The 12,831-nt window shown below is 49.2% G+C and overlaps 1 protein-coding gene across 1 annotated transcript in view; it reads right to left on the minus strand.

The window, feature by feature from the left end:
• Positions 1-3,190: 3,190 nt before the first annotated feature.
• CROCC2 (ciliary rootlet coiled-coil, rootletin family member 2) overlaps positions 3,191-12,831 on the minus strand; it is a 212,359-nt gene continuing 202,718 nt past the window's right edge. Inside the window, 3 exon segments of the mRNA XM_043522756.1 lie at positions 3,191-4,933; positions 6,613-6,786; positions 7,869-8,000. Of these exon segments, the coding sequence (XP_043378691.1) occupies positions 4,883-4,933; positions 6,613-6,786; positions 7,869-8,000 (357 nt within the window). The 3' untranslated portion in view covers positions 3,191-4,882.

The following is a 12,831-nucleotide window of genomic DNA, read 5'->3' on the forward strand; positions in this document are numbered from 1 at the left end:
CATTCACACAGCATCAGAATAAAGCCAGCTCTCTCGAGTTCCAGGCCAGGGCTCTTCCTATGAGGCTACACAACCAGCCAGTCTGTTGCAACAGCAATTGACAGCAGGGGGAAGCTGCATGTGTGCAACTGAAAGCAGGAGTGCCATCTGCCTGTTTCCGGGGATGGCCTGGTGCACATTGATCCATATGCAGTTTTCTACACATGCCCTGCCCTCGTGCCCACAAATGCCCCACTGAAGGTGAGAAGCACCAAGGGGTTTCTGTTAGACCCCTAAGCTCAGAATCCTTGGAAACCACTCTCATTATTGGTCCAGAGGAGGAGTGACAGTTTGGGATGAAAGAGGCTGAACAGAAGCCACTTGTCAGGTCCTTCACCTCCCCTCTGTCACTGACTCTCTGTACAATTAGAAAAGACCAGTCAGAGTTTCAAAGTTCTGGTGCAGAAAAATGCAACCTCCCAAGAAACTTTGCCTCGGCCCAGAGTCCCTTTCAAACACGAATTCGCCCGGAATCTTCAGGTGCCAGGAAACCAAACAGAGGGCCTTTCCCCTCCCGTGAGGTAAGGGAAGGGGGAAGCTTCTGGCTTTCAGTGCTTGTAGGAGTGGATTTCAGCCCTACTTGTTCCCTGGGTTCTTTAATGCCTGTGTTTTGTTGTTGCTGCTAGATCCTGGCACCCAATAGACGTCACCCTGGGCATTACATTTCTTCTTCTCTTTTAACATCCCCCACAGGCAAAGAAAGAAAAAAATGGTGTGTGTTTTTTTTTAAGGTGCTAAAAATATTATCAGGAAATTCTTTTCAGCAATGTTATGTTTTAGGTTATGCTTTAGACTCAAGGGCCTCTTTGTCTCCACGGAGAAAATCCACAGTTATCATCAGCAAATCGTTTTATCAAGAAAGTTCAAGTTATCCCAGTAAAGCAGCACAAAGCTCCCTAACAGAGCTAGAAAAACCCTGTGACGCTGGCAATTAAGATGCCTAAATATGCATTCAATTTAGATGGCTATTTCATGCTGAATGCCCCACTAATTGATTATTAAATATGAACTATGTAAGACAAGACAGATAATAATCATAACATTGCTACAGACTTACAAATCTATTAGATGAGCATATACATTTAAAGTCCTCAATCCTGCAGTCACATCCACACAGGATCAAGGATTCTTAGTTAGGCGAGACAGTTTCTCTTTCTTAATAAATAATAATAATGTCTAGCTCTTATTAATGCAAAATAGTTACCATCCATCCCCCTGTCTTTCTAAAGTACTATGGCCCCGATCTGGCAAAGTTGTATGCATATGGTTAATTTTATGTGCAGAGCTGCAACGAAGACTACTAACATGCACAGAGGTAAGCATATATGTCAATCTTGGCGGAATCGGGAGCAACACATTTCAACAGAGCTCAAAGGTGTGTCTCCATTTTTCTCCCTGATTGTATATCCTTGCTCACAGCTGTCAAATATTGCCATGTAGTGGTAACTCAGTATATAGTAACTCTCTCAATACATCAGCTGCTCAGGCCCACCTCAGTATTGCCAATGACACAAGTTCCAAACTCATACACTAGGCCCAGAGAAATCCTGTGATTGGTTTAACAATCACAAGGTTGGACCCAGAATTTATTATTTCTTTCATTTTATTTGCCTCTGGTTTTTGAGCTGTTTGGGTTCCTGTTTTGAAGCTTTTCCCATGAGGGCTAGAAAGTAACCTTTTCCTTTTTAAATTAAAACTGAGATTCTCGTGTAATCACCTGACTCCAGGAGCTGGGGATTTGAGAAAAACAGCAAATACTGCAAGCCTTAGGATAAAATCGGGGGAACTGGCAACACTGGCATCTAAAGTCATCGCAAGAGTACTGCTCTTCCCTTCGCTGAGAATACATTTTGACCTGTGTCTCAGTTTAAGGTCTTCAGCTCTGGCGGAAGGAAAATGGAAACTCAGAGAACTTCCTTTTCAGAGCCCAACACAAAATACAACAACATCCTTGCAATAACAGAAGCTGAAAAAAGATGTAGGGCATGGGGGAGGGAAGAATCAGAGTTTAAACAAACAATCCAAGGTCAAGCAGCTGAAGCTAGGGTGTACTAGGACCTAAACTCTGTGTAAGACTTTATTCTACAGGCAGGCCCTGATGCAGCAAGGCACTTAAGTACGTTTAACTTTAAGCATAGAATTAGTGTAAAGTTAGGCATGTGCTTAAATGCTTTGCTGAGGTTGGGCCTAGCCACCCATTCTCTACAAATGCCTTGCTGTGTAGATGATATGGGTGGAAGACATGGATTATAAACTAGCATCTCACTGGGCAATCAGACAGGAGGAGCAACACAGCATGGCTGGAAAAGTGGAAATGCTGCTGTCCTAAGGCAGAGGCATATTTGCTCTCTGTCAGTAAGTGATCAAGCCTGATATGGTGGGTTCTGCTATCTGTCTGCTGATACAGGACTGAGGCTCTTATTACTTGTACATGTCTGTTTGTGTCCCATTCAAGTCTCATCTGGGCTTCCACTGAAAACCCATTCCTGGCTGACCTGTTCTGGAGGTGTCTGGCCCCAGCCAAACACTCACAATCTCTAGGTGTCAAGTGTGGCTTTGGTTTTCCAGTTGGCTCCCTGGTGACCGACTGGCATGGAGACTGCTCACTGGGGAGGCAACTTGTTCATTGCCCATGTCATCTCCATATCTAGATCAGTCAATGGGCCAGTTCCCCAGCTGGTGTAAATCACTGTAGCTCCACTGAAGTCAGTGGGACAGATCCACAGCTGGTATAGATCAGGGTAGCTGCACTGAAGTCAATGGGCTGGACCCCCAGCTGATGTCGATCAGGGTAGCGCCATTAAGTCCAATGGCACTCCTCTGATTTACACCTGCTGGAGAACTACCACCCAGAATAACTCCCTCTCAAGACAAGGAGGAGGGGGTGGGGCCATGGTAAATGCAGCCAATAATCTATTCCGATCCCTTCAGATCAGGCCTGGGCACTGGTTGTCACTTGATCAATACAGAATAATAACCATCGTCCCTGCTCCGATGCTTTCAGTATTTATGACAAAACTTCAAAACCCAGCAATTTGTAAAAGGTGCCAAAAAGCATCCAGCTCTCAGTGCTTTGAAAATATAAAAATCAGAATCATGGTTCAAAATAATGTATGTTTTTATTCATAGAAATGCAATATAAATAATCCCCACTGCAATGATTGCAAGGTACATTTTAATACTGAACACAGGCCAAGGAACATGTTATGTAAGGACTGAAATGGAGCCGAAAACAACAGCAGGACTCAGTTAGAATCAACAGCAAAGGGATTATGTGAATACCAACATGGCACATTTCCCTCAGTGGGACCCAGCTGTGCCATCAACGTGAGGGTATTCTCTGGGCTGCCCAGATCCACGCCCACGCACTCTTCCCAATCCAGAGGGTCCAGTCCTGAAATGCACTGGCACTGGAATGTGGGTGTGATGATTCCCACCCTCCTGATGGAGATGGTGGTTTGTTCCTGCATGGTCTTTCCTGCTACCACATCCAACTCCACAGAAACAACCCATTAGAGAGGGGGCAGAAACGCCAGCTACAGAGTGAGATATCCGCTCACTCACCCCAGGGGCACTGTATTGGCTGCAGGGAGCCACTCCTGATTTACAGAAGGGTGAGAAGAGAATCAGCCCCAGTGGGCCAGAGCCTTGGCTGGTGTAAATCGGTGTAGCTCCATTGAAGTCAATGGGCCAGATCTCCACCTGGTGTAAATCAGCTTAGCTCTGTGGAGAGCAACAGACCACATCCCACACTGGTGTAAATCAGCATAGATCCATTGAAATCAATGGGTGAGATCCCAACTGGTGTAAATCAGTGTAGCTCCATTGAAGTCAATGGGCCAACTCCTTAGCTAGCATGAAACAATCTCACTCCAGTGAAATCAATGATGCCACATTAATTTACGCTGGCTGAGGATCTGGCTCAGTGTGTCTGAGAGCCCAATCCTATGAGGACCTGACGACCTCCTGCCTGCTGTGGGGTCACCCTCAAGGGTGATCAGCAGCTGACAGCACTGGGTCCTGTGTAGGTCTGGTCCCACTTTCACTGACACCGGTGTAAGGCTGGAGTGACACCACAGAAGTCACTTGAGTTAGGCCAGCGTGAGAGGAGAATTGCTCTACATGCCTGTATGTTGCATTGAGCCAGGCAGCGTGGGGTGAGGAAGATTTACCTGTATCATGGGAAGGAACAGAATCAGATATCGCTTATCAAATGTTGTTAAAAGATGAAATCCAGGAAGATCCATCCAAAGCCTTGAAAATGCCACTGTTGATTTCCTTAGCAAACACCCTCTATTCTCAGAACTTAAAATCAGTGCTTAAACAAACTACGACGTTGGGACAAATTCCCCCCCCCCGCAACAGCCATTCATGGGAAAATGTGTAAAATGCTAACAGGTGAAGGCCAAAGAGGTCCCAAGATGATTGCCTCTGTTGCCATGGAAACCACAGTTTGATTCCTTCAGGGATTTGCTTGGAGCCTGTGGCTGGCAGAGTGGGTGGAATGCTGAATTTTACACTTTGACGCCTCTCAGGGCCAGTGAGTCACAAGATGACTTGGCTTTGAGCTAATCCCAGCCACCTGCCACCGTTGAAAAAGTCCTGTGTTTCCTGAAAGGATGAAGGTCTTGACCAGTCTCCAGGCATGGTGGCGATGTGCTCTCTCACTGCGTCTCGTTAGCATGCACTACGTTTTTGATTAATGTCAGTGGATACAGTCCCCTGCAGGTTCTGTGCACTCAAGGGCTGATTCCTCAAGCTGCACAGATCTGTCTGATGGTGGCACACCCCATCTAGCATGAGAGGATGCTGCCGAGATTGGGAGGGTCTGTCACTTCACCAGCTAGACAGGAGGCCCCTGACAGTACTGGACGAGGCCCAAATGGCACCGTTCCTGAGGGAGAGAAGAGTGGCCCCAATTGCTGGGACAACAGAGCCATTTAAAGAATAGGGGTGAGATAACATAGGAAGCCAGGACCCATTAGTATGGCCAGGGCCGCCCAGAAGATTCAGGGGGCTTGGGGTCTTCGGTGGCGGGGGTCCTTCCACTCTGGGTCTTCGGGGCGGAAGGACCCTCCGCCGCTGAATTGCCGCCGAAGACCCGGAGCAGAAGAAGCGGCGGCGGGTCTTCGGCGGGTCCTTCATTCCGGGTGAGTTCGGCGGCATTGAAGGACGTGCTGCCGAAGTGCCACCGAAAACTCTCGTAGGGGCCCCTGCGGGGCCTGGGGCAAATTGCCCCACTTGCCCCCACCTCTGGGCAGCCCTGAGTATGGCTACAACAAACACACAAAACCCCAGCCAGACCCCTAAGTCCCTGGATGTGAAACACCCTGGTAGCCCTATCACAGAAAAGTCCCCCATTGCCAAATGGCCTAAATTAATTGGCTATGCATCTGTGGCCTGGGATTCGGCCATCACCAAGGGAACAGCTGTCCTCACTGCAGAGTTTCCTTTCGCCTGCAAAAGGCCTACAGTCCCCATTGTTCCAGCCACCAGTGTGGTGCAAGCTCCTCCCAGAAACCTCTCCGCACAGCAGTGCTGGCCATGCGTCAGTCAAGCATCCTGGCGCAAGGGGAGATGTCAGAGTCCGGCTTGCAGGCTGCAGAGTCACTGCTGAAAGCTGGTCCTAAATGTTGTCTTTGACTAGGTCTTACCAGGCTGGAGCACAGGGGCTATTTTGGGATCATTTCCCTGTTCAGAGCACCTGAGTGACGTAGGACTGTCTCTTCCACACCTCCTGGCCCAGCTGCTCTTTCAGCAAGTTCATCTGGGGAGCATGGGGCCATTACACTATGGAGAGGCACGGTAACACTTCTCCATGGGGCTGTACAGGGATTTGCTTTATAGGGCCTGGGCATCTCTCCAAGGGAATACTGAGGCAGAAAATAATACTCTCCCTGGACCTGCCCTGGGGGGGGTCTGATTCCTGTGGCCCTGCCGCTCTGGCACTGCATAGCAGGGGTGGAAGTCTCTGAGATCAGAATGGTGCCACTCAAGTGTACAGCTCCCCTTAGCACTAGACTGTAGCATTCATGCAAGGTTCATGCACTTGACAACATTCAGGGCACACCTGGAGTGTTGTATAGGAGCAGTGCACACACGGCTCCTCTCAAGGGCATGAACCTTAAAATCTCGCCCAAATAACATAAACCGTAAAAAGCCTCCCAAAACTGGGCTCAAGGCCCAAAAACAAAAAATGCAATAAATAAAAATTGGTAAATAAAAATATAATACAAAGCCAGTATATTCCTTTTATCTGTTAAAGTATATAATGTGCAAAAAAAAAAAAATAAAAAAAAAATAAAAAAGCTGACAGGCAAACCAGCCCGTCAGCAGACCAGCCTCCTTGCTTGCTTAAAGCTTGTCCTGTCTTATATTTAAACCGCAACACTAGAACACTTCACCAGCCATAGTACCCCACTCTGCCCCACCAGCCCCAGTCTTGCCCGACGAGGCCTCTGCATGAGCTCATTCAAATCTGGTGCCCATGTGGTGCCCTCACCAGCAGCCAGGGCATGGCCTTCCCCATGGCTCCTTTTAAGGACGTTACGGTTGTGTGCCTAACCCCGGTACCTGATCCTCTAAGTCCTTGACACACTGCTTGTGGGCTCTCTCCCGGGACTCCAGGGACCGTTCAGCCTGGAGCTGGGTGCTGTGCAGCCTCTCCGTCTCCAGCTCCAACTGGTGCCGTGACGTCAGTTCCATCAGGCACTGGGCATGTGCCCGCTCTATCTCTGTGATCTGGGACTAGCACAGGAACATAGGGCAGGGCATCAGCCAAATCCCACTGGAACCATGTACTGGGCCATCAGGCAGTGCAGAACAAGGGCCTTGGCCCAGATGCTCCTTGTCTTTAGCCTTCCCTCAGGTCATTTCCACAGGGCAGTGCTGAGCTAGCACCATCCGTTTCCAACAGCCATGTTGGGCTCTGTGAGACCACACACGGGTACCAAAGAGCCATTTCCCCCTTTAGTGACTCTGCTCCGTTCACATGGTGCCTGACCCTTAGCTCCCCTGTGCTGGCTGCAGACAGGTCCCTGCCCTCTCTCGAAGGCCCCCTTGCAGGGCGTGGGCCACCAAGTGGACACCTTCTCCCCAGGCTCCTTCACAGCTGCTGCCTCAGGCTTGGACCCTCTCAAAGAAGTGAGTGTCTGGGCTGCAGTGCACGGTGTCCTGCCTTCCTGTCTCTGGATCCCCTCGCTTCTCAGAGAGACTGAGTCCAAACAGCACCGTGTCCCGCCAGAGCTGCTCTCTGGGGAACTCCACATGGGGGGCAGCAGGCTGGGAGGTGAGGAGAGCTGGCCCTTGTCAGCGCCTCCACCTGCCCCCAGGCCACAAGACCCCATGCACCCTGTCTCTTAGTCAGCGGAGCCAGGACAGGGATCAGAGCCCCCTGCAGGAGCAGAGAGACTTGCCCTGCCCTAACAGGAACCAGAGGATCTCCTCATCCCACCAGGCCTGGAAACTGGGAGACCCCTTTCCTGAGCACCTGGCCTCCTCCTCCCGAGCCATGGAACTGGGGAGGAAGAAGTTTCCTGGGCTGAGCCTCTTCCCAGCAGGCACCTTCCAAGTCCTTGGCCACAGATGATGCCATGGGCTATGGCTTCCTTTGGCTGGGACTCTAGGCATCCTTTGAACTCTGCTGAGCTCTTGTTTGCTCCTACCTGTCCCCTGCCTGTCCCGCCTCCCCCTGCCCATGCCCCGTGTGCTCCTCTCCCTCCCTTTTCCTGCTCCCATGAGCCTTCATCTCATCTCCTCACCCCAGAGCAGAGTAACCCTCTAAGGCGCCCCCATTTCCTGTGACAAACCACCGTTACCAGTGGACTGACCTGCAGCTGCTCGTTCTGCCTCAGGGTGTCCTCCACCTCCTGGTGCAGACTGCTCAGTGACAGGTCCAGCTGCTTCTTCTCTGCACTGAGCTGCATGGCATTGTTTTCTTTCCTGATCGTCTCCCATTCTGCCTGTAAGGACAAGTCGCATGGCAGGGACCTTCACCTCCCCTCTGGCACACACATGGCTCAGCAGTTCCCAGTGGGCTGGGATTTTCAAGGTCTTGGGATGATTTTCAAAAGAGCCCCACTGCCTGGCCCTACCAGCTGGCACACATAGCTGGCTTTGGCTGCCTGGAGCTGCCATGCTCCTTGAAACCAGGGTACCTTCTGGAGTGTCTGCTTGCTGAGTTCATCATTACAGCAACACCTAGAGACTGCAACCAAGCTCAGGGCCCCACGGTGCGAGGTTCTGCACATACACATAGTCAGAGACAGTCCCTGCCTTTCAGAGCTTCCAATCTAAACAGACAACACAGAGAAAAGGTGGGAGTAGAAACTGAGGCACAGAGAGGGAAAGTGACCTGTCCAAGGTCACTAGTAGATGCAGGGCTAGCACCCAGATCCCCTGCCTCCCAGTCCAGTGCCCTTTCCACTGGACCACCCTAATACCTATGAGAACAGCTACATCAAGATGTGGAACTGAGACAGAGGACTTCTCTATCTTCCAGGATTCTGTGCTGTGGGTGAGGGCAGTGTGAGGCAGGCCTCCTTCAACAGAGGGCAGAGTGACAGCAGAGGAATCTCGGGAGGGAAACAAGGGAGTCACTGGAGGAAGCAGTCTGAGGGGGAGCTGGAGGGTGGTTCCAGAAGTGAGGGAGCAGGCATGTCAAAGGCTGTGTGTAGACTGAGAAGGACAGGAGGGTGGTGAAGCACAGGAATGGGTTACCTAGGGAGGTGGTGGAATCTCCATCCTTAGAGGTTTTTAAGTTTGACTAGATGACCTCCTGAGGTCTCTTCCAACCCTAATCTTCTATGATTCTATGACTGAGATGCAGAGGAGACCTTGAGACCTGGCCAAGAAGAAGCCGGGGAAACCCTGGGGAGGGAAAAGCCAGTAGAGTGGAAAGGGCAGAGCCCAGCCTGTGGGCAGAGACAGCACATCTGAGGTGTTTGGAGGGAAAGGCGGGTGGGATCAGCAGAGAGGCAGAGTCGGGGGAAGACCCCAGGAGGTAGGGAAGGACTCAGGATGATGGGATTGGGGGGGGGGAAGCAGTGGGATGAGGTTGATCGTGGGGAAGGCTGAGGGTTTGCAACTGAAATGGGGACACCACGCCGGTCACTATTCAGTGGAAGAAAGAGCTGTCAGGGACTGGCCTCACAGCCCAGAGCACTGGACACAAATCAACTTCTTGGAAGTTTGTTGAGGTCTGAGTGGCCCTTGGGCAGGCGAGACCAGCCATGGAGCAGAGCCGCATTAGCCAGGACAGTGCAGTGAATGCCTCTCCTCCAGCAGCACTTTCAGTATCTGTGCACACAGTGCACGAAGGCTGGCCAGGAAGGACCGCGCTGCAGCATTGAGTCCTGAAGGGCACAACCATCTTCAGGGCAGCATCTGGAGACTGGGCGTGGCATGGTGGTGCAAGAAGGGCTGTGTCTAGAACCTCCTGCAGCAAGAAGGCCCCCAAAGGCCCAGCGCTTGGGCGATGGTCTGCGTGGAGCCTGCTGGCTGGGCAGGGGCCTTCGTTACCAGCAGTCCCTGCCCTGCATGAACAGATAAAAGCCTCCAAATAACCAAAGGAAGGCCTGTCCCTTTAAAAAGCAATGAGCATCTCCTGGAAGAAAATGTTAAAAGGAGAAGAGAAGAAAGCAAAATCCAAAATAAATAAACGGCCACATCCGGATTTCCCCTCCTGAGACGCTACTCGAGGGTTTTATGAGTTCGATATGAATTACCCTCCCTGGCCATTTACAGCTGATCTTCTGGAACTCATTAGCTGTCCTGTCCCGCCCCCCAGCCCAGGGGAAGAGGCTGAGCACAGGGAATAAAGGGGCACCATGTAAAAGCGATTTCATGCTTGCTGAGACTCTCATACAGCCTGTAATGTTGCTTTTCCACAACAGAAAAATATCACATTTCCTTTCATCCTAGTTTCTGCAGCTAGAAAATCCATTTAGATGCCTGATGGACAATCCCTATTCAGTGCCAAGCTCAGCCAGCAAAGGCATACCTGGCTTTCCTGCCTCTCTGACAGATCCAGAGCAGAACATTTCCTATTCTCTGCCTCTGGGAGCATGTGTTTTCGAGGATCCCAGTTCAGGCATTCCCTGCTAGCTAACACTAAGACATTAGACAACAAAACATACTTTTATATAGAATTCTTTATAGAGAGCCCCACCAAACCCTCTGCAGGGGGAACTGGATAGCTCAAAGGGTGAGTAAAGGCCTCTAGTGCCTTGTACTTCTAGAATGATGGTTTGAACTCAACCTGGATCAGCTGTGATCTAGGGAGAGGTGAGAGAGTCCAGCCTCAACAAGGTAACTTATCCACATAATTCTCACCCTGGAACACAAAACTCTGCTAATGTTGCAGGTCAAGATGGCCCCAAATCCAGGTGTTTTCTATCCCAACAGCTGTCTAGTGACAATAGTCCTTCCTTCTCCAAGGGTGCAACCCAGCATTGAAGATTGCTGCTCTTGGAATGGCTTCCACAGCAAGAAATATTATTGCTTGATTGGATTGTTTTTCCTTTCCTTGCTGATATTTCTTGAGATTTCGAACGCAAACCCCAGGGGGTTTGATCATTATAACAACTTCTTTAGCACTGAAAGGACCCAACTAGGACATGCAGGGAACAGCTACAGCAGTGAAAAGGAGCAAGCAAGGACAATGAAGCTGGTGTGCTGAAGTCATGCGTGCTGCCCACTAACATGTCTGCACATATACCTTTTTCCCTTCTCCATCCAAAGACTGCTTGGCTCCACCTCTGGAGTGGGAACCAGGAGTGACAATTCAACAGAATGCATGCAAATGTTCAAAAGGAGCCCATTGCTGGATTGCAACATTAGGATACACTAGCAGAGTTACTGGACTGAATTGATGATTCCTTCTTCCCTAGGAATCTTACTGCTTGGATTTGATCATTCATGACAAATGAAGTTTAATTTAAAATGTCTGAAATGATCTTTGAGGAGGATTTTACTTCTCCCTTATTTTCGTTTCTTGTATACTGTTTTGTATAATCACCCTGCAGCAGAGTGAAAGCCTTCCCTGGAGATCAACTGGCACTCCCAGGGAAGGACTGCACTCTGATGCAGGCACGCACTGGCATTAAACAAGATAAGAAAAAGGCACCAGCTCTCACCATCTTGCTTTTCTTCCTCGACAGCTTCATTTATGCTCCTTCTAGCACTCTCAGGAGTGTATTGTAGTCTCTCACACAGATCCTAGCCAATTAACTATGGAAGGGGTACAGCTCAGTGGGGCAGAAGGGTTTTGTGGTTAACACACTGACTTTAGCCTCAGGAATACTGGGTTTGAATCCCAGTTCTGCTATGTGAGATCTGGAGCAAGTCACCTAATCTGTCTTTGTGCCTCAGTTCTCATGGGGATAATGTACCTTCCTTTCTCCCACTCTTTGTGTATTTCAATTGTACACGCTTTAGTGCAGCAATTGTCCTTTACAATGGATGAGTACAGCACCCAGCATGATGGGGTGCCAATCTCCTTTGGGACAGAAGGGAACTTCTGCAATAATGAGCTGTGAACAGAGGACTAATAGTCTTTTAGCCAGCCTTGGCACTTGTATCATGAAGTGTTGTGTATCTTGACTTTCCTGCACATTATTTCTGAGTTTGCATAAGGGGAACTGGAACGTAGTCATGACAAAAAGTCGAAGATACAGTATTCATCACATTCTCCTCTTCTCCCTCTCAGTGCTAATGAAGAACAACTTGATTAGTTCAGTATGGACCTCTGAAATAGATCTCTATCCAACAGTATCACCAGAATTGTATTGGACACTCCCTGGAGCTGGGAAATGCCTTGTGACTTTTGGCTCAGAGCGGGATGTTTAAACAACTGTTCTGGAACTTCGTTTTCACACTGTCCCTTTGTGACGCTCTGTACCTTGGGGGAACACCCTACACCCTCATGTTCATTTTTATAAAATGATTGTGTGGTATCCAATGCAAAGTTTGTCATGTTGGGTGTCTTTGGAAGGCTCATAATGCGCTGAGCATGGTTGTTATAGTAATTGTTACAGTAATGTTATAGTAAGATTATAGGTTGTAATTTCATGTATATAGTTATGAGGCTGAAAATGTATCCTCATGGTTTAAAGAAAGCCCATGCAAAAACTCTCCAAGAACTGAGAGGCAGTTCAGACCTCACCAGGGCATGGATGGGACAAACCCAGCCCAGCCTCACAGGAACAATGGACACTGGCTTAGGCAGCAACAAAAGAATCTGTCAGACCGTCGAGGGAGTCACCCCCTTCCTTTGGGACTGCGATGAGGTAATGCTCATGTGACTCTGAAGGGGAGGAGTGGGGCAAAGCCAAGAGGAAAGAAAGTACATGATAAAAGGGAGAGACATTTTGCCATGCTCTCTCTCTTCCACCTACATCTACAGACGACACCACCACCAAGCAACTGAACCACTGATCAAAGGGGAGAGCCTGGCTGAAGAGCCAGCCTGTAGTGAGAAGCATCTAAGTTTGTAAGGACATTGAAAGTGTTAAGATCAGCTTAGAATGCGTTTTGCTTTTATTTCATTTGACCAAATCTGACTTGTTATGCTTTGACTTATAATGACTTAAATCTACCTTTATAGTTAATAAATCTGTTTGTTTATTCTACCTGAAGCAGTGCATTTTGTTTGCAGTGTGTCAGAGACTCCCCTGGGGAGAACAAGCCTGGTACATATCAATTTCTTTGTTAAATTGACGAACTTATATAAACTTGCAGCGTCCAGTGGGCATAACTGGACACTGCAAGACGGAGGTTCCTAGGGTTGTTTCT

The sequence above is a fragment of the Chelonia mydas genome, chromosome 9 (assembly GCF_015237465.2).
Source record: "Chelonia mydas isolate rCheMyd1 chromosome 9, rCheMyd1.pri.v2, whole genome shotgun sequence".
Lineage (NCBI taxonomy): Eukaryota > Metazoa > Chordata > Testudines > Cheloniidae > Chelonia > Chelonia mydas.